At 38.7% G+C, this 22,399-nt stretch overlaps 1 protein-coding gene across 1 annotated transcript in view; it reads left to right on the top strand.

Moving 5' to 3' along the window:
- Nucleotides 1-22,399, top strand: part of lmbrd1 (LMBR1 domain containing 1) — a 33,500-nt gene that overhangs the window by 472 nt on the left and 10,629 nt on the right. The window contains exons 2-9 of the mRNA XM_079560108.1: nucleotides 764-940; nucleotides 1,521-1,584; nucleotides 12,238-12,335; nucleotides 12,786-12,853; nucleotides 14,419-14,504; nucleotides 16,705-16,778; nucleotides 20,549-20,674; nucleotides 21,043-21,195. Of these exons, the coding sequence (XP_079416234.1) occupies nucleotides 764-940; nucleotides 1,521-1,584; nucleotides 12,238-12,335; nucleotides 12,786-12,853; nucleotides 14,419-14,504; nucleotides 16,705-16,778; nucleotides 20,549-20,674; nucleotides 21,043-21,195 (846 nt within the window). The remainder of the gene's footprint in view (nucleotides 1-763; nucleotides 941-1,520; nucleotides 1,585-12,237; nucleotides 12,336-12,785; nucleotides 12,854-14,418; nucleotides 14,505-16,704; nucleotides 16,779-20,548; nucleotides 20,675-21,042; nucleotides 21,196-22,399) is intronic.

Genomic DNA, 22,399 nt, shown 5'->3' with positions numbered 1-22,399 from the left:
TTTTTAACCTCTGTAATTGTTTGTTTTTAGCTCCCGGGACTAGTCCATAGTCAGTTGCTGCTGAGGATAGAGTATTCACAATCAGTGTCTTATTTAAGAAGACTGTAGAGCATATTTTGTATGAATTTGGGTTTTAAAACCCGTGTCTGGCAGCCAGTACTAGTTTCAGTACTATCAGTGTCTTCCTTCCTCCTCCCAGTCTACAGTATGCAAATGGAATTACAACCTTTAAAACTATGTTAAACCCTCTATTTTAAACACATACAATACGTTATACTAGTATACTATATACTTAGCTTATACTATACTTTTTCTTCATAATCATCTGATATGAACTATGCTAAGTAACAATACTAACAACATGTTCCCACCTCATTAAGACAAGATATTACACATAATTTAATTAACACAAAGGTGTTCTCTGTGTATTTCCAGGTAGTTCCCTTTTGTACAACCTGATCTAGAAATTACGAAAGGATGTTTAGTATTATGAGATCAGCTGTTTCGTAACACCTTGCTGTGGGCTATTTTCAGTACATAATACCCCTGCAGTGTCCTGTCTTTACACTTCCACTGTGTTTTTATTTTCACATTGACACATCTAGCACTAAGTAGTGTACGAAGATTTTCAAAAACTCTATTGTTCATGCATTGTTCAAACATATTCCTTACACATCTATTACATTAATCATAATTCTTTATACTGTAATAAAATCTATACATTTTTGTCATTTGAACCATCCTTTTGTTTCCATGTGTCCAGATAATCCTTGCTTTCTGTTGGGTCTACATCCGTAAATTTCAAAGTCGACAGGAGAGCGAGGTTGTGTCGACCATCACGGCAATATGTGCCTTGGCTATTGCTCTGATAACTTCAGCACTTCTTCCAGTAGATATATTTCTTGTTTCATTCATGAAATATCCCAACGGTACCTATAAGGTTAGTACTTCTTTCTTCTAACAACCTAAACAAAATCAATTTGAGAGATGCTAACAAAATGGTTCTCCCACAGCACCCTTTATCTTGTTTTTCATGCAATTATGGCGTCTTAATCTGGCCTAACAGCTGAATGCTTGTCTATGCTCATCACTTCTTTGCCAAGTCATTGCATTTGTTACTCTCTGAAGGTTTGCTAAAGTGGTACAGGCACAATGAGCAAGAGGTAATTTGCGGGTTTCATTTAGGTTGATATGGGCGTCTGATTGCTATTGGGCACTGGCTTTTATATAGTGTTTGGACAGAATGTTTTAGAATAGACTAAACTTCTCACAGCCACGTTCTTTCTTCTCTTACTTCATGTCATTGTCACATAAACATGTGAATTACATTTGGAAAAACATTATGGTAACTTGAATGGTCATTTTCTTATCAAAAACAGGAAGCAAATTATGACATTTGGAAATGGTTAAGAAAAAATATCTGAAAAGATACATGAGGACTGTATAATTGATTTTAGTAGCATTGCTATGTTTTCTAATGTTTCATTTTATAACCAGTGCATTTATTTGGATGCTTCTAGGAATGGGCTGCAAACAATGTGACCAGGGCCAAAGTTGAAGACTCTGTGCTCTATGGCTATTACAGTAAGTAAAGTATTTGCTTCACCAGAACCAATTAACCCTTTAGGCGCCCATGTGTTTGTAAAAACATATTTTGTGACATCTAATAAAATGTAAAAAATAAAAAAATAAAAAAACTGTATTACAACCAGTCAAACCATTACTTTACCTTTTAAAGTTGATTTTGTTATGTGGGTAGAGCCCCTAAGAAGCCCTTGATGGAATTATAAAAGAAGCATATTTGTAAGAGAACCTGTTGTTTTCAGTAAAATCACAGGTCATATTTTTGTGACTTTGGTGCCTAAAGGGTTCAATACGTTGTTGGATCACACAATTAAATGCAAACACATTATCCTCTCAAACACAGTTATTTGTTGTCTCCCCCATTGCTTTTGTTCAGTCTTGGAGTCTCTTCATCAGTAAAGTAATATAATGAGCAAAGTAGTTGCAAGTACAGGTGCTCATCATATAATTGGAATCTCATGAAAAAGTGCATTTACATCTGGTATTCAACTTAAACTGTGAAACTAATATATGATAGACTCATTACATGCAAAGTGAGATATAGCCTTTATTTGTTATCATTTTGATTATTATGGCTCACAGCTTGTGAAAACCCCAAATTTAAAATCTCCGAAAATTAGAATATTTAAAAATGGACTGTAAGCCATAATCATCAAAATTATAACAAACAAAGGCTTGACATATGTCCTTTTGCATGTAATGAGTCTATATCATATATTAGTTTCATATTTTAAGTTGAACAACAGAAGTAAATGCACTTTTTCCTGATATTGTTATTATATGACGAGCGCCTGTATATCCTCAACTGCCCCCCTCGCTCATGGAGTATGTAGAAACTTTCAATGTAAAAGAGGCATTTTCTGGGATAGCACTATGCACTATGCCAATATTGCCAAAAATAATAAGGGGTTTACTTATGGTTCAAGAGTGTCTAAGATAGACCTCTTATAAAGATCTGCTTAATGATGATTCCCCCCCCCCCCCCCCCCCCCCCCCCACAAAAATATAATTTTGCTTCAGACCAGGTTGCCTGAGAGACCTGACCACTAAAAAGCCCATGATGATAATTGAGATTGACCATGGCATGGAATGGCATGACACAAGTCACCTAAAGTCCTTGAGTGCTTGACACTGTCTAGGGATTTGTTCTTAATTCACTCCACACACTGTGGTAGTACGCTACATATGCAGCCACAGTTTCCCTTGGGCTGTGGTCAGTCTGCTTCAGGTGTTAGTCAGGCACATTTGCTGTGTGTGTCTCTTTGTATTAAGCTACTTCTGATTCCAACATCTATTCAGCAAGGTTTTGACGTAAATACAGTATGTGGCAAATTTTCATAAATCCAGAGAGCGCTTTTTTGCTGCCTGATGTCCCCTGTGTTCACACACTGTCTCTCAGTGTGTGAGTTTGTGTTACCTGTGTCGCTCGGCATGATGTCTGCCTGTACCCTGCGCTCTACACTGGAGGGAGAGACAAAGAGAGAGAGAAAAAGCGAGGCGAGCGAGGGAACGAGTCCCATGCCGGTGCGGTTCACTTGGGAATTATTAAAAACAATGATTTTTGAAATGCCTCAATGCTACCTCTTGCAGATTTTTATCTTTTTGCCAGTTTTGGGCACCTTTCAAGCACCTTTTTGGATTGAATTAACCCTGTCTTCCACTCTGACCTATCATGTTCATAATTTATAATTTTCCTATGTATTTTCATATGTTTGTAAAAACAGAAGCAGTGTTGCTGGTCGGGTTGGGTAATACAGTGTCTTGCACTCAGGACCTGGATGCATGCTGGTATATCTCCTACACCTTCTCAAACGACTACACTGTAGTCATTATTCATGATAAGATAGTATTTGCCCGGGGGTAGGCCGATCTGCACCACCGATCACCACCATTCACCCGCTCACTCACTACATTCATATGCACCTCATAGTGTGGTGCGTGATGCAGGAATTCGATCCGTCATCCTTACTCTTATAAGAATACCCGATCTGCCATCCGAACCACTGTTGCTCCAGTCATTGTACCAGTGCCATCCCAACACTGTGAGCCGGAGGGTTCACATAATCAGTTTATTTTTTACCAAGCTCTCAACAAAATCTGAAAGCATTGCGGCAATGTCTCATTAGCCCATTATACAGTATTTTTAGAAGGTTTAAAAAAGAGAATATTAATATAGAGAGAGGGCCTTGAATTTTATTTGGATTTTACTATTCCCCAAACTAGGGAGCACCTTCTTTACAAAACAACAATGTGACAAAAACTTCCTGAGCAGATTTGTTATTGCTTATTTTTGCATTTTCATCCATTGAAAAGTATAATTTTGTATGGTGAGAGGGGGGGGAAACATGTATTTTCCAGTGTATTACAAAGAGGCTATCTTTGTGATGCCTGCCAGATGTTTGGCGGAAAGTTGCTGTCAGCTACACAATTAATGCACCAAGTTCTGTTTGATATGCCAAATACATGGATGACAAGTTATATCCAGGCATAGACAGCCCAATCAACACACAGCGTCACCATGAACACATCAGGACGTGTCTTTCACAGATCATAAACACGTCGCATCACTGACAAATTCAATTAATGGTTTATAACAGTTTATACCGTGGTCAGTGAGAATTCTAATGCTAGCCGGCATGGTTTATTTTCGTATAACTGCGCAGTTTGTCCAGTAACAGTTAAATCATGTTCTATACATTTGTTAAGTGACATCACACACACAATAATAAGCTTCTTCCGGGTCCAAACTGTGAGTTCCATTGACAAACACAGCAAAAAACGCAACTTTATCTGAATCTCCGGATGAAATAACAACTGATAAAAGGCCAGAAACTGTTTTACACCTAAGTAGAATAATATATCTCGCCATTTTTCTGGGCAAAATACAATATATTTTTATATTTAAAATAAGCCTTCATTGTGTATTGAAAAAAAATTAGATAGTTAATGCCAGAAAAGCGTTATTAAATAAAATCCACAGTAAATGTCTGTGTGATCAGACATTGTAGTCGGCTCTATAGCAGGTTGAAATCAGCTACTGTAAATCCCATTACAGTGAATAGGCATAAAGCTCCGTTGGACCCGGAAGTAGAGTGATGAGCTAATATACCGTCAATGGCTGGAACTAGCTTCAGGTAAAACAGCGTAAAAAGTAAAATAACTCCTGCCCGGTACTTAAAAAAAAGCAAATAGGCCCAAATGAACAGTTTCAGTTTGTGTGACCATGGTGGTATAAGCGGATTTGTTATACATACAGTTTTAATGCACGACGCGGAGTCAAGAACACATCTCCGCATCGTGCATTAAAACTGTATAATGCACGGTTCCTCATTGTTTAATCCTTACTCGTTTCTGTTACTCGTTATGGTATGGGTTAAACTTGGGTTAAATAATTCAATAATGCATGCAAACAAAAGAACAGTCACCAATCTAATGGTATTTACTGCACTTACCTAGCACTGCTTACAACACTGAAAACTGTCAAGAATGAGATAAAACTTGATTCCAGATCCTGTAAGTGTCTTTGAGGGGAAATTATAATAACATGATAGCAATGATAATAATTAAAAAAAATGGTGATAATAATTAGTTCATTCCCAAAGATGTTTCATTTTTATTTTTTTCATTCTGTAGTACTGACTTTTCCCTCTAACGCCTTTCTACTATGTACAAAAAAGATAGGAATGGCTTTGTGTGCAATGAATAAAGAATATCTACTGTAAGGCTGGTGTCAAGGCTGTGTACTACATTCTGGAGATTGAGTTGAAAAGCTTGTATCACATGATCATAGCCCTCGGACGTTTGAGTTTGAGCAATCTCCGTTGTGCTTGTTTCTTTTGTTTACTTGCCTGGAATTATAGCAGTTTAGGATTTCTATTATTATGCTTGATTTAATATTAGAAAGTAGCATAGTGGCACTATTGAATCATTTTGCTGTTTCAGAGCTATCAGTTATCCTGTTGGTCATACTTATCTTGCAGTTGCTGTGGATGGACTATTTCTATGTTGCATTCTGAATCTGCAGCGACAGAGGTCATTTGTAATAATAACGTTTAAGACAATGCTTATGCTTGGTTCAAATGACACTTGAGGAGACCTTTGTTTTGTACTCGAGGGGATTTCTATTGATGGTTTAAGCTTCAAACTAGGGCTGCACAATATGAGAAAAACAATGCTGAATTCTATAACGGTCTTGAATATTGCGACAATTAACAACATTATTGAGATGATTTACTAAGCCATTTCAGCACTGTACATTTCATATTGTGTCAAAACAAGTACTAAAGGAAGTTGTGACTAAAACCAAGCATTTACACATTTTTAAATTTCCATGCATTTTTTATTTAAGCTGGTTTTGTAAATCTCAGATGGAAGAATTGCAATAACGATACTCATGCGATGTAGCCCTACTTCATACTAAATATGAATTGCATAGAAATCGTGACTTGGCCGATATGGCTCTAAAGTGTAACCAAAGAGACTGCAGTCTCCGTGGAGGATTTTACCTTTTTTGTTGCCAGTAGGTGGAGACCAAGCTCCACATGTGACACATGCCAAAGCCTCAGTACAAATCTAACCTTTAAAGAGCACTTTTCTTTAAGGCCATATTTGACGGAGCTGTCTGTTCGTCTTCTCACAAATGGAATAATTACATGGCTGACGTGCGCTCCCTCTTCCTGCTCATATGCATGTTTTGTTTCTACAGTGTGATTGATTTCCAAAGCACATAACGATCATATGTAGATTAATTTTTCAAACGCTTTCATGAATGAGAGTGCTGCTCGCTCCTCAGCTTCACACATACTGTATGTTCCCTTGTAGGTCTAATTCTCTCACTGTAATGAGTCATTTATTTTCAGTGTTTCAGCTGTATTTAATATTGTTTTTCAATTGATTTAACACAATAAATCCAGCCCATAATTCTATCTGTGCTGTTTACTACACCAAGCTACCGTAGTATTTATCTAAGCTAATTATGAGCCATCATAAGCATTGGATTTCCGTAAGACCTGCAGATGTTGTAAAGGTCCGACTACAATAACTGCAATTAGTAGTGACATGGACAACATTAGCAGATGCAACTGTGGTGAAAAAGGAAAACAAGCACAACATGTACTGATTACTGGGCTAATTTGGTGTTGCCAAACTCGACACTCGTATTGCCTTTTGCTCAAGCATATACATTAGTCATCATTTTACACATATAAAGTACTGTTTTAATGTACCATCACAATATTTGATCTATAACCAGTTACAAAAGAGTAAACTGAAAATTGGTTGATGTATAAAGGAGTCATACCAGCTTTTCTGTTGCTGAAAACTGAACTGTGAAAAGTGAAAAGTGGATAAATTTGTGTTATGGTTTAACACCATTTCTTTTTAGAGTTCAAATAGCTTTTTGCGATCTTTGATGAAATTCAAAGTCTGAAAGCCTGGCCTTTTCAATCTCTGTCCATTTTTAAATTCCCTCCAAATGCTCACTACTTCAAAGTAGCAGTGCACAAGACCCCAAGCAACAGGGCAAAAAACCCATGGGGCCTTTGAATAAATCATTTGCTTTCTCTTTCTCTTTTTAATGCCATTTATGGAATTATGGAAGCAACTATTTTGTAAGTAAACCTCAAGAACTTTTTTTGTGTCTGTGATGCAGAATAAATGCTGGAAAGAGGAGTTTAGGTTTTACTTTTAAATTTCAAGCCAATGACAAATTACGCTTTTATTTCTGAGGGCATGTTTGAGTGCCTAAGCAAAAAATACTTTCAAGCTTGTCCAAAAGTAAAAGAAGATGAAAAATATTTGTGTTAGTCCTTGATTGTGCTGCATTTAGTATTCATAACTGTTCCATAACTGTTACTATTAGTGTTGACAAAGAAGAAAAACATAGAAGTGAAAGTGATATTAGTTTGAACTTGAGTTGCTGTTAGGCCTCTGTGCATCAAGCACTTGACTAAAATAGTTACTCTCCCTTCCCTCTTTCCATCTAAACTCAACAGTACTTTTGACCCTGTGCTTCCTTCAATATTTTAGAGGGCTTTTTTACCATCCCGCATAGGCAGGGCATATTTTGTATTGCAGAGCATGAACTTATATTGATTCCTTTTGTGAGTTAGATGATGGTTATGGGTCTGAAAGGAAAGTGATAGTGACATTAGAATAAATACAACTTATACTAACTGAATGAAATCCGATGCACGCAGATTGTGCTGCAAATATATTATTTAATTTTAACAGCAATGCATTTTAGCTCGTGGATGAGTCTTTGCCAGATCAGTCATTTTGCACAGGTGCAGACATATTTTAAAAGTCATGTGACTGGACATAGTGGACAGCTAAAAGCAACACCGATTAATAGCATCATCATGATCACACAATGAGTTAGACACATTACCTGTAGAAATTCAGATTGAACCTGAATGTCTTACAGTATGATGCTACACAAAATGAAAAAGTATAAAAGTTCTGAAAGCAAGAAAATGGTGACTTGGAGTTGAGTACACATGTGCAACATTATGTGAAGCCATAAAAACAACATTGGTGACTTGTGTCATGTGAAAACAGCTACAAAAACATGCTTCCAAATAAGCTTCCATTGCATTGTGTGGGCTTGTTTTCTGACCCTTCTGTTGCCAGTTTATTTGAGAAGCATATTTAAATGAACACATTTACATTAAGAAACAATAAATTATAGTATATAACAACATTCAAAATACAGTTTAAATATTAAAAATATGTATCAATTGCTTTGTGAAGATTCTCTGTTAACTACACAGACTAATTTCTCAATAGTTTGGACTATGTTATATATATCCTGTTGCCATACATTTCCACGTGAATATTCATGATTTATACATAATTTTGGACCTCATTATCTGTCTGTTCACATTTGAGATTGGTGGGGAAAAAAATGATTTAATCCAAACAGACAGCAAGAAGAAAAACAAGTGTGACTGCAGCACAAGACAGTGCCCGAACAAGCCCAAAGACTTCTGAATCAGTATGTTATGGACAGATGAGATCAGCGAGGAGCTGTTTGGCCTCAGTCCTGTTTTGTCAAATAGCAAACACTGTTTCCCACCAACACCCCATGTAGTCGAGGCTGTGCAAGATTGTAGGAAAAGGATGAGTATTTCAGTTTGTTTTGCAGCAACTGAACCTGGAACCCTGCAGTCAAAACGTCATCACGGTCTCTCCCAAAAAATATAAGCTTTAGACAGTTACGTGACTTCTATTTGACAAAAAAAAATATGTTTGAGAATAAAAAAAGAGCACAAAGCCATTCTGTATATCTACATTACGATTCTACAATAAGTCATAAACATTGAAATCATCATTTGAATAGTCACAATTAGAATAACGAGCAGGTCGTCTTATTCAAGTCTTTGCACAATACACTCTACCCACTTTGCCAGTATTAATCTTCGCTTTTGTCAGTCTGTAGTTGCAGCTGTAAATGCTCCTGAATGTGTTTAAAATGATCAATGGAAATTAACTTGCAGAGACCTTCTCTACGGTTTTCTTGATTTCACAATTTTCGTGTGACTTTGTAACTTGCTGGAGGTGTTACCCCTACCTTGGACACAGAGGAGCTGAGCTAGTGTCCAGCCCCTCACGGGGAGATGAGGTCGCTCATGAATGACTTCTTTGAATCCGTGCCTCTTTTGTACAGCATTTTAGATGGCAGCAGCTGTTCACACATCGAGTCAAATCTGAGGCACACAGGCTTCTGCTTCTTCCTGCTCCCTGTCAAATGTAGACCCAATATTCAGCGTCTTATCATGGCTGTGGCCCCAAAAAATGATGCCTCCCTTGATGTTTACAGGAAATTAGAGTGCAAGCCAGTCGTGTCATACCTTTCAGCTAGTGTCTGTCCGGACAGATATTTTCATCAGTCTCCCGAGCCCTTTTGTCACTGGCTGTGTTTCTGTGCAGCCTCCCCTGGCATTTCATTTTCACATAAAATCTAATACTTTCTTCTGCAAGGGACAAGCGTTCAGGGGTTGAAGTCACTGTGCAAGACTATGGTAAGGTTAAAACGCTTGGACCAGGAAGTAGAAGGTTTAGAGTTTATCATAAAACTGCAATAATATAATTTGGTTATTAATTAATTTGGTTAATTAATTGCTATCTCGTGCACTGTGTTAGATTTAGTCTAAGTCTAAGGGCCTGATCTTGCGTTTCTAAATGCAGACTGTAGACTAGACTTCTGCGCTTCTCATTAGTGGAAGGAACAGGCCACAGTTTTTCCAGACTGAGATCTGTTCTTACCTGAGCTTAGACGAGTTGATGCGTACCTGTCTGGTCTTTACGTGTGCGCTCAGTCACGCAAAAAGACCAAAGATGTTGTTAGCATTTAGCCTCTTCTCCTCTCCTCTATTTGGACCCAGCGGGGGTGAAGTTAGAAGCGACGAAGCTCTTCCACGATTCCCCTATTTAAATACGGTTACATGAGTAGTTACAAGATCCAAGTTTAGTTACGAAATTAAACATGTCGATTTTCTAAGCGGATAAAAAGAGGTACTGTATCGTAAGCCGTAATAACACCTTAGGAGCACTTCGACGTCCTTGCAGTAATATCTTCATTTTACTGCACGGACATTGAAGTGCTCCTAAGGTGTTATTACGCCTTACGATATTGTACCCTATCACAGTGGCCTCTATGGTGCTCCGGGATCATTTGTTTGGAAGGTTGAATAGACATCAATCAATAAGCCGCTAAACTAAAAATGTTCACTGAAAAATTAATGCTCCAGAAATAGTGTGTTGATAAAGCTTAATACCATTTTGCAATATTTTCTAGAAGCTATTCTTGAGGGAATTCAAATACTAGTGTCTGATGTGAAAATCCTAATGATGTATTGTACGCAGGTTAGGGACAATGCGTATTTCCGTCCTCTGCCCTTGGATAAATGTGCTCTTTTGTTTCTTCGTGGTCTGGCGTCCTCCAGTAGAAGATCTCCTTAGAATGTGATGGATGGTATCTGTTAATGTAATACAACCAAGTCTTACTGTACGTTAATATTCATGCAATTATTGTATGATTAATCTCTCCTCTCTCAAGCATATGCCCAGTGTACGCACATGTAGTACCGGTATTTGTCCCCGAACATCATCCTGGGCCTGGCCTGCCTGGCTATAAACGAGTGTAAATTGGTGTCTAGCGCAGCAATGAGCCTGTGTTTATTTAAAGTAATGCCTTGTCACAGTCACAGCTGGTGAAACGGCGAGCCACAATCACCGAGATGCTCATTTGTCTGTGGAACATTGTCTGAAATATCACCCATTTCACCATTTCACAAACAAGTGTGTTGTACTTGTTTAGACATTTCCTCTTGATGGATAAAGGCCAGATTTATATCTTGCGCGTGTTACTTGTGGGCTGTACCTTATTGTGGCTGGTGGTGGTGGTTGGTTACACGAGTTGCCATTTTATTCCATGATCACACAAATATGATCATGGAATTATAGGTGATTCGAGTTGACATCTGTTCTGCAAAGTATAAAACATTTTTTCATTGAGATATTTACTTGATACATCTTAGGTAAATATATTAATGGAAACCACAGATTTTTGTTTTTAATGCAAGTTAAAGAGAAAAACACTTGAATTGTGTGATGTGTAATGTAATCATGAGTCACATCACTTTTTTATTTCAAATTCAGCAGCCTATAGGGACACGGCGGATGTTAGTTATCTTTTGGTGCTTTTCACTAAAAGTATTTACTGTGACCACAAGTTACATCTTAGGGATGTGCTATTCTTGGAGTTGTTTGGGATGGTCTGGACTGAACTCACCAACATCCATTTTTCACTAAAAGAGAAGAGCCCCCCTCTTGAAATAGCATCTCCCTATTCAAGAGTGCTTTTAAGTCTTTTTTCAATGACAGCAGCAAGTGTAACAGTTACCAATACTGTGTGTTTCATGTTTTTCTTGCTTGTAGTTATAAAAGTCCAAGTTTGTTTTCTATTCTTGATACCAAATGGGCTAGCATTAGCCGTATTACTCAAGCCAGCATGAATAGTTGTGCTACACTTGTTTCTGGCAACACCCAGTCAGGGACAAATTTATTTTATCTGATTGATGAACGTTGTGCCTCTTTTTGCTAATGCATTTTTAGTTCAGCAAAGCAGATAAGCCTCGGACCAAAAGCAATTATAAAGAAAAACAGGATTGTGAATATATATACATATGGAAACCCTAAACTGTTTTTTTAATTTTATTTTATTTAACTAGTCAGGGTTTGGCAAGTTTGCTTTCTAGTTAAAAGTTGGGGGCGGATCCTCCTCAAACTCTGTTTAATCATCATAATAACTAAACTAAAGGCAGGTCTGGGGGGGGGGGGGGCAATTTTAAAGTAATTGACACAATTTTTTACTGTTTTTTTTCTTCTTTTTTTTCTGAAACTTTAACAGGTGTTTAGTTCTCTGATGTGAAAAATCAAATCATCTGCTGGGCCAGAGGACATACTGTATGTCGGATTTGGTCCGCAAGCCTGATATTGATAATGCCTTACACAACGCTAGATTAACTGCATCAAATTCATCAATGAATGAATGAATGAATCAATCAATCAATCAATCAATTAATCATTAATCAATACCGTTTCTTATTGAGTTGCATGCACATGCATAATGTATCCTTTCTTTGCCCACAGCACTATACTCCATCATACTCTTCTGTGTCTTTCTATGGATCCCCTTCGTCTACTTCTACTACGAGGAAAAAGACGATGACAACACCAACAAATGTTCTGTAAGAAATGACTTCTACAAACAAGAAAAAACACTCTAAAAATAACAACAAAACTATTTAGTGACACCTTTAAAATCATTTTATGGAATACGGGTGATGTAGAAAATGCGACCAGTCTTTCTGTGTCGCGCTCCCTCTCCTCCATCTGTCAATTTTGAGCTGACAGAGGCACTTTCTCACCGGCAGCGACACAGCCTTCTTTTGTATTGTTACTTTAAAAGCACCTTGAATAGCAGCGCGACTGACACGTTATCTCCGCTAGGTCAACCTGGATGTACAGCGCCTCTATAAAGCTCTCAGTCACTACTGTCCTTAGCTAAATGGACTATGTGACCCCTCCACCCCGCCACAGCCTCCTCCATCATTTTTCTCACACATTGAATAAAATCCCATATTTCACTTCGGTCCTGTGATTGACCATTTTAATTGTTCTCTTTTTGTGCATTACAGCAAGTAAAAGGTGCACTGAAGTACACAGTTGGATTTGCCATTGTCTGCGCAGCGCTGCTCTTAATTGGGTAAGTTGGAGGCACGGCTGACTTCGCCTGTGACACGTTAGGTGGAGATGGCCATCTAGTAATGAGAGAGACCCAGAGAGGTGGTTACAATGAAATGTGCCGGACTAAAAGCTATTAAATTATACTCAGTCCCTCTAATTACACTCAGTGTCAATGGTTAAGCACAGACCTTTTTTTTGTTTGTTTTTGTTTTTTCAAATATTGCTCCTTTTCCATTTTGATTAAAGCAGTACTAAGTAACGCATGCCCCTAGAGGCCATACGCGCCACTTCAGGTGTCGTAGCAAGTTGCGTTTTTTTACTTATTAATTGTTCGTGAGAGTAAATACTATGCTGATAGAAAAGACAAAGGGAGAGAGGGATATTGTACGTCCAATTACACAAAGGATTTATTAAGCTAAACTAGTTACTTAGTACTGCTTTAATAAATAAAATAAAAAAATAAAGATAGACTTTTTCAAGGCAACAAATAATCGTGATTATTATTTTTCCTATAATCGAGCAGCCCTATAGTCCCTAATGTATCTACTATCACTGTCTACTAGTGTTGAGCTGTGGCTTTCCAACATAATAGACTTCTGTTGCAGGCTTGATAGCTACATGGCTTGAGTTTAACCTCTCGCCACTCGGCAGTGCCCCAGTTGAAAGGTGGCCTCTTTAAAAAGACTCACATCTATACACTCCTATAGACAGTTTGGACTTTTTATAGACAGAAGCAATTTCCCTCCATTTTGTCTCATGAAGTGGAACTGTTGCTGCTTTGTTCTGGGAATTGTTACTTTGCTCTTTGATTTCCAACAACAAGATGGCTTTTATCCTGGACCGGTTTTCTAATGCCGTGAGACATAATAGTTTTGTTTGGTGTAGGTTAGGCCCTGGTTTGATGTTGCAAGCCTTTGTTTGCTCGCTTTAAGCTCGGCAAGTGAGTGAATGACTTTAATGGACCCTGCACTTGGACTGCTGAGGGTCTGGGTGGCGTGTTCAAAAGGACACTTATTTTTTTTCTCAGAATCTATTTAGTTTGCAAATCAAAGTTGCAATTATTAAAACGCAAAAAAATTCCTCTCTCCATGGTGTTGTATAATACATTTGTCTGAATGATTTTTTTAAATTATTATGTTATAATTATTCCAATGTTTCAATGCACTTGTCGGTGCCATGGTTTTGAACTGGGAGGCCAGGCCTACTGAGGTGTGTGCCGGACGGCTTCAAAGAAAAAAGGGTTGGAAACCACTGTTATAATATATAAACCTGCCAACCTTAGTTTAGATGTTCATATTTCAGTCTTCTCTCAAAGGTTAGCACTTGTGAACATGTTTAGAATGTGCACAATGAATCATGATTTTAAAATGTAGCTCAAAATTTAGCAAAAGAAAACACTTGACTTGATTATATTTCAAAAGCCCTCGTTTGGCATTGATAAGGTTGCTATTTTATAAAAGGCACAATGTTATAACCTTGCAGCTTAAGCTATTTAACGATTTAACCTGTCTTGTCAAAATATGATTGAAAAATATCTTGATTGGTCGGAAATCCTGTATATTAATACAATGTATCTATTTGCAGAGCATTTGTTCCTCTTGAGCCTCCACATCAGAACACAACCCAGTGGGAGAAAGTGCAGTATCTGTTTGAGGAGCTTGGAAGTAGCCGTAAGTTGTATTTGAAAGACCATTATTTATATTTCATATTTTACTTGGCTTGGTAGATGGTATTTACAATCATCATTTGTTCCAATATTACAAACCTCTTACCATTTTCACTTGTTGAATAGCACATCAACGCTATAATGCTAATGAAGGATCACGGCCAAATGTGGGCTCCTTACAGTCCTCTGGCCTTTTGCCATGTGAGGATCAAGGAGGAAGTTGAACCATCTGGCTCTGCGTGCCAGTGTGGACCCCTACACGCTTTCCCTAACCTTCTTTAGTCTGTGCCCTGGGAGAGAGCTTTGCCGCTGAGGGGGAAATGTGCGCCTCGTGGCTTCTCCAGCTCCACATCCCTCACGCTCCAGATGGGAGGTTAATTGCATAAAGGGAAAGGCACTTTTGGCACCTAACCCCGCTGACTGCTCTTTTACCATTGTTCATTAAGGCCACTACATCTTTAATGGCTCCAGCATTTCATTTGTTACTGCGTTTTAGCAATGCCTGAACGCCTTTTACATCAGTCGCCAGTAATGCAGCTATTATAGTTATGGTTGAAATATGGCGCTTAAATGGAGTGTAACTGTTGGTGAAAATGGACTCATGTACTTTGTTAAATACACTCATAAACATGGCTCACACTGTACAGTATGTTCGGACATCACTGTGTTCATGGTATCTTTTATCACTTTATCAAGTCCATAGAATAATAAGAAGCTTAAAGGCTTTTTCTACTCAGTGAAAAAGGTAACACGTGTTTTTGCTAATAATTTCATTTTATATGGAAACAAACGGTTATGATTAAATATTGAGGGAGTATATAGTGCCCTTTGCCAACCCTTTGGTGATGTAGTCGTTTCACAAAAGCCGGCTGCTATGACTAACAGATCTCTTTAAAAACACATCTTGGTAAAAGGTCCTCGTTTGCGCACAAGCCTGAAGCTTTATATGCAGCCAAGATAAGAGCCTTCTTATGCCATAGCTAGAATCGCAGCCGTACGGATGTGGTTTTGCTGCTGATAATAGACTGTATTCTCTGTTTAAGGACCGAAAAATCTGCCCCAGAAACCAAGAAGAGGGAGCATGTGTGCGCTTTGTTTAAAGTGTTTCGTTTATGAAGAGAAAGCGTCATCTATTTTACCTGTCAAAAGTCAGATACTTATACTGACAATGTGGCTTTAAAGTGCACAAATCTATGCTAAAATTAACAATAAGAAAATAAAAAAATGCCTTACTGACTTCTCTTAGCTGAGCAAAACAATAATTGTGCACAATTTCCACTGTTTCCAACTTGTGCAAGTAATGAGTGCAGGTATTTTACACGCTCCACATAATCACTTAATATTCTCAATCAAGCCGTGCTGTCAAGGATAAAGGGGAAAGGCATGATGCTGACAGGCGGGCCGAGCATACTGAAGTGACTACAGGGAGGAGAAGGACATTGTTGGGGATTTTAAAGGGGGCGAGTGTGGCTTTTTGCGTGGAGATCTATGACAGGTGGGAACGTGACAGGGGACGACGCCTATCAGTCTCTTCATCAATCCCTGTCTTCTGACTCCAACTCTGACAGCTGCCATGACACCCACTGGTGCCCTTGCCTTATGGGTGGTCCACTTTCCACCTCAATCAAAGGCGACATGCATCAGCGTAGTGCATACAGACAGTGGTACATCCAGCTGTTAGAATATGGGATTTGAGAAATGACAATCCCACAGGACACTGAGGGACAGAAATGACCAAATCTAGTTTGAATGATGGTCATAAATTGCATGTGTAAGTATCTCTGCAACAATCACAAGAGCTCTTTAAAAATTAAGTCAAAAAGTTTCACCTGAATGAAACCCATTTCCCAGGTTTGCTATAATTGCATGTTATTTGTGCAATAAATATTTGCAAATAGCAAATTTATTAAGCCTAAAATACATGTCCTGGGCAAAGAACTATGGTGGCATGCTTAAGGACATTGCCTTCTTTAGCTTTGTAGATTTGAGTCCTGCAGTTTGCTGGGTGTCTCTCCCTACTCAATTGAAAACAAAAGGTCTTAATAGTGTCTAAAAGTGCCTTGTCTGGCACTGGTGACATTTCTGTTGACTGGACAAACAGCTGGTGGATTCTCTGCCAAACTCGGGCCTCACAGGAGCAGAGCTGCTGCAGTCTTTGTCATGTGTGGTGTGTCTCTAATCCCTCCCCTGCCTCTCACCTGCAGATGGGCTACCTGCGCTGTCGTTCTCCATCAGCTCCTTGACCTTGATCGGCATGTTGGCCGTCATCACTTACACGGTGAGTTGGAACCCACTCAGACTTAATGTGAACTTGTGTCTTGAGTGTTGCCGCGCTGCACGGTCATTAAGAAGATGGATTTGTAAATTATTCACAAGGGTGGTGTCCTAAAAATACCCTGCCTCTTTTTCATATTAATTATGGGTCTAAAGGTTAAATCACAAATTTGGACACAAATCACAAATAATTCATTAAAAAAATATATTGTTCTTGACATGCTTTATGTGACTCTAAGCTTACATTCAGGAAGTTTCTAAATATGAAAATTGTTTTTTCAAGTTGAATATTTATTGATTCAGTGTTATACTTTTTTAATTCAACTTTTCAACCGAGTTATGGGCACATACTTTGTTTCTTGTCAAATATGAAGTGTTCCACATTTTATTGTTATTATGTGGCAAATGTATTTATTTGCACAATTTTGTTCTGCTGATTATGAGCAATTGGTGGCCTGTTACGATCTGTTGGTGAAGTTATGCAGATGCAGACGTAAGCCACTCGATCTCTGCACAGTCCTAGTTTTGCATCTTGCTCTTATCAGCCACTCACCTGCTGCTGATTTGTTAATTTGAAGCGACCCCTCAGCGCTCAGTCCATTCATATCTGCCTGCATTTTTATTTACTCAGCATTAGGGAATTTGTCTTTTTTTCTTGTTTGATCTGTAATATCGAGTGCACTTGCCCATGAGGTCCCATTTTGCATTGCTTTTATCTTGCATTACATTTCATCTTTGGATGCTACTGCTCAAAATAAACAATCAATCAAGCTGGTGGCACTGGTTTTTGATAGAAAGGGAGCCGAAAAACTGAAGAAACATAAGCCAAGCTGCTCACTGTTTACAGAGTTGAACCAATTTAAATTAGAACGTACAATCTGAAGCTTGTCCTGTCAACAATGTTAAAACCTAAAATCTGTCCTCCAGCAACTTATATTATAGAAGTTGCAAATAAGACTTTGTCTTATACATACATACACATAGTGACTTTTTAGCCTTGCAAATTAAAGCAGTACAAAGTAACTTATTTATCTTAATAAATCCTTTTCGTAGTCTCTCTGTGTGTGATAAAAGTGTTAATGGGATGATTGGGGGGTCTCTCATCTCCTCCTTGTGTCTCTGGCCAAAAAGCCACAATTGCAACTTTGGTGCCTATGTGTCGGAGGCTCCAATACACACTAATGGAATCACGAAGAAGAAGCTAAGAGGCTAACGGGCAAAGCTAACTGCGGGCTAGCGCCACTTAAACAGTATTTAAAACCAATTTTAAGTGAAAAAAAAAGATCTTCATTGTGTAATTGGATGTACAATATCCCTCTCTCCCTTTGTCTTTTCTGTCAGTGTAGTATTTACTCTCACGGACAATTAATGAGTAAAAAACTGCAACATGCTACGACACCTGAAGTGGCGCTTATGGCCTCTAGGGGCATGTGTTACTTAGTTCTGCTTTAAGAAACCCAGATGGCAGTTCTGCATGCAAGTTTCAGCAGAACGACTGTGTGATTTATCCTTGTTTCTATGTGTTACTATTTAGGCTGATTAACTTAATGGAGTCTAAGTAAAAGCCTCCATAAGTAACAGGGAATTCTGTAACTGCCGTAAATTTATTAGCACTGTTTGTGTGCTACAAGCCCTCAGCCCACTTTCACACGGCTGTAATGTACATGCTTTATAACAGTGCACTTAAAAGTAATAGGATTGAACACTTGAAAAGGTCTTACAGAAAGTGCCGTTCTTCTCTACAAATGTAAGACTGAACCTCATACCCCTGTAATGCTTTTATTCTATAGTGTGTTCAGATGCAGCGTGGCGCACATGAGGTCCACTGAGGCGAGGGCTTTAGCTTCATTTAGCTCAGCATGCATATCGGCTCACGGCTCTGTCCCGCGTGGATCCCCATCTTCCTCTGCTCTTAAATTTCTTCCATAAGATGCTGATGCTGAGCTGAGAAGATTAATGTCTGTTGATGTAATCGCAGCCTGGAGATTGACCTGGGAAATGGGGTCTCTTAGACAACCTCAGTCGACAGCTAGTCTGGTCCGGGATCTTAAAATGTGAATTTAACATTTTATTTGGTGACGCCGTTGATGTGGTTTTTCCATTTGAGTGATCATGATACCCTCCCTGAGCATAATTAAATTAAATTGGCTATATTCTCTCAGTGTTGTAGACTTAATAATAAAAATTAATAAGGAGTTTGTGATTGATGCACACAGGGTTATAAAATTAACTAAAATTAATCAAGGCTGTCATTTGAATTACAGAACAGCCATAATGTTAGAGCGCACACACACTCACATACTGTATGAGGTAAATGCATGAGTAGTTATATACTGTACAATCTCGTTCTTTTTTGTAAGTCAACTAGCGTAATACACTTAATCCTATGTATTGTTTGTTTCATCTTTCCGTTGAAATAGCTTTATGTCAAAGCGTGAAAGATCTGGCTGGCAGGGTGTTTGCTCCTCCCTGAGGCTCCGCTCTCATGAGTCGACTAAGAAACAGCAAGAGCCTTGTCTATGATTTCTGTGTCCACACACTTGTGCTGTTGCCCACTCCACTGTCACATGATTTCTCTATTTATCCAGCAGGACCATCATCCCCCTTTTAATCTATTTCTAGCTACTATTATTGACCACCAAGGGCTTTTTAACAACATTATGGAGCATAAATGATAATGCAGGTTGTGTATATTTTTTTAAATAGGGGACACCTGTGTTTCCTGCTTTATGTATTTCTCTCATGCACTTGCACATTCGTGGGGGAGGGAAATGTTTCTCCAGGGATCTGGGACAGGTTTTCCTTTTATGAGTGTGTTTGATATTCGGGACATGCTCCGGCCTTAAGAGCTCCATGATTCATTGCAGAAGGCGACATTCGCCTGTAGCAAAGATCCACAGCAGAGACTAATAATAGTCTAGCCTGACTTGGGATCCCCAGCGACTTGCCTAATGCTATCTAACACTCAGAAACTAGTAAAAGTTGTTTCAGAAAAATATTAAATATAGGTATTAGGGTTTGATATATCTGCTATTGAAAAAAAGAAGAAAGGGGCACTATCTTTTGAACCTGCTCAAAGTGTCTTTTCACACAATTCTTCTCTGTAATATGTGGAACCTGTAAGTGCATCTCCAAGTTTATGAAAGCAAGATAGTCCTTGTTAAATATAACAGCGTTTATCATTACTACCTTCTTTAATCCTTTTAATACGTTTGGGGGAAGAACCCTTACATTTTTGTTAATGTTCACATATTATTTTATTAAATGACCAACAGTAAGATGTGTTGCAGACTAGCGTACACATGCAATCTTGGTTGCTTTTTATTTTGCCCTAAAAATCTGAAATAGTTCTGAAAGGGCCGTGTCTTTTACTGATTCAGTGACTACAACATTGATGGCTCTTTGATGCGTGCCCTCCTCTAACCCAGATTTTCCTCTCCCTCCAAAAATCCCCTTATGAAATTCATCAAATCCTGGATAGAGGATAGTGCTGTCACATGGGGGCACTGTTAAGCTGTAAATTGCATCAGGCTGATACGAGGCAGTGATATCCATACCAAATGGTTGCAGCAAACTCAAAACTCAACCCCGCACAATTAAAGATGCCAACATTTGAATCTTTATATAACCCTCAGATTTGCCTTTTCCTATTCTATTTGTTTGAAAATCTGCATTGTTCTTTATCGTCATAGGAGACATCACTATGGGTTGGCAAGGAATAAGTGGGCGAGTTCTGTTGCCGAGTAATAGATGAATGTTATATTTCTGTTACAGGCATACGGCATGTCGGTGCTGCCTTTGAATCTGATAAAGGGCACGCGCAGTGTTGCATACGAGCGCCTGGAGAACACTGAGGACATCGATGATGTGGAGCAGCAGATAGAAAACCTCAAATCCAAGGTGTGTGCAACAGCAGCGCACTTACTTTTTATACATTTTAATTATTACAATCCTTCGCAAGTCCAGTCATGCGTTTTACTGTACTTGTGCGTAACCGACAGCCCATCGTCTCTCAATTCTTATCTCTCTGCCTGGCCTTGCAGTGTAGATTGCGCGCAACTATAGATGGTTCACAATTTTTCTATTCACTGGCTGAGCTAGAAAATATGAGTTGAAGAAAAATCCTATAATGGTGGTTGTTAGGCCGTTATTAGGCTGTACTTGCGAATGGTTTCCTTCAATTAGAGCCATTCTTTCCTAAAATGGCGGACATACAGATAAATTGTTTGCGAATTTGTATTTAGTGAATTTGTCTCCCCCCCTGACAGTGTAAAGATGGCCGTCCTCTGTCCTCCCGAGACAGACGTAGCCTTCAGGATCTGGAGGGGAAACTGCAGGTCCTTCGACGCAGGAGCAGACACCTGGAAATTGCAGAGCGGAACTGCTGCACCAAAGTGGGCAGTGCTCTCAGACCTTTCAAGGTGACTGTCCATTACCTCATGGCTTCTGTCTGCATTTGTTATTTATGTGAACAAATGTGGAACTAAACTTCACAATCGTCAGCGCATGTTTCTTGTTTGCCTGCTTCATAAGACCTTTCTGTATTGTCGTTTTTTCTACTTGATTGTGTGAGTTCTTTGTACTGATTTTTAAATCTGCTCCAGATTTCCTTTCAGTTGTTCTATAGTCATCCGCATATTTACATAACTCCCTTGGGCTGTCTCCGCACCTAATTTACTCTGAAGTTTCTCAGGGCGTCCTTCTCCTGTAGGATCCCATGTGTCCCCTGAGATGGCGCAGCCCAACCTCCAACTTGTCTTTGATTTTACTTTTTTCTAACCATTAACTGGTGACATGAATGGATTTGTTCACGATTTTGCACAGTGTTGTTGTTTGATAACACCACATGTATTTTTGTCAAAAGGAGTCTGTCTGTAAGGTCACCGATTATCACAGAAATTACCCTTTTAAACACTGGACTGGTCATTAGCTGGTGTATTTTATTTGGAATATTTAGCATAATTTAACGCCTTTAATGCATTTCTAGAATTGGGCTTAATGATAAATAATGGTATGTCACCCCAAGGGTGCTGATGCGGCACATGCCTGTTTAATCATCATTTTATGATTATGTGAGAACTCGTGTTAATTACATATTTCCTGCATTATTTCTTAATCTTAATCAGGTATAAGACACAAAAGCTTAACCGAGAGCAGTTTAAACACTTTAAATCGCAGCCTGTTTTTCCCTCTGAAACCTGGTGAACGGTTCATCAATTGTTATGGTTAATTTATTACATTATGGTTTGTGTATCTTCACACAAAACAAAAGCAATGCTATAAATCAAGCTTGTCTGCGCCGAACACATCTCTGATAAGGGCAGCATGAGTCCCACATCATTCTCCTAATTCACTTTTCTGCTGCCACAGCTATTCAATTTCCTTCCCTTTCAGTCTTTTACTGCTCTGCAGGATTGCCCAAACATTGTAAACTGCTGTCTGTAATAGTTTGACTTAAACCAAGGGGTTGCTTCTAATGACAGTCCCCAGACTCAAATATGAGCAATAATGAGTTGGGAGATTAATTTACTTCATGTTTGGGCACCAGTCTAGAGCGATAATCTAAATGATTGTTCTATCTCCAGACCAAAGCTACTGTTGCTTTCTTTTTAAACTCACCACTCT

This window comes from Gobius niger (assembly GCF_951799975.1).
Source record: "Gobius niger genome assembly, chromosome: 7".
Lineage (NCBI taxonomy): Eukaryota > Metazoa > Chordata > Actinopteri > Gobiiformes > Gobiidae > Gobius > Gobius niger.
This window is presented reverse-complemented; position numbering and strand designations above follow the sequence as displayed.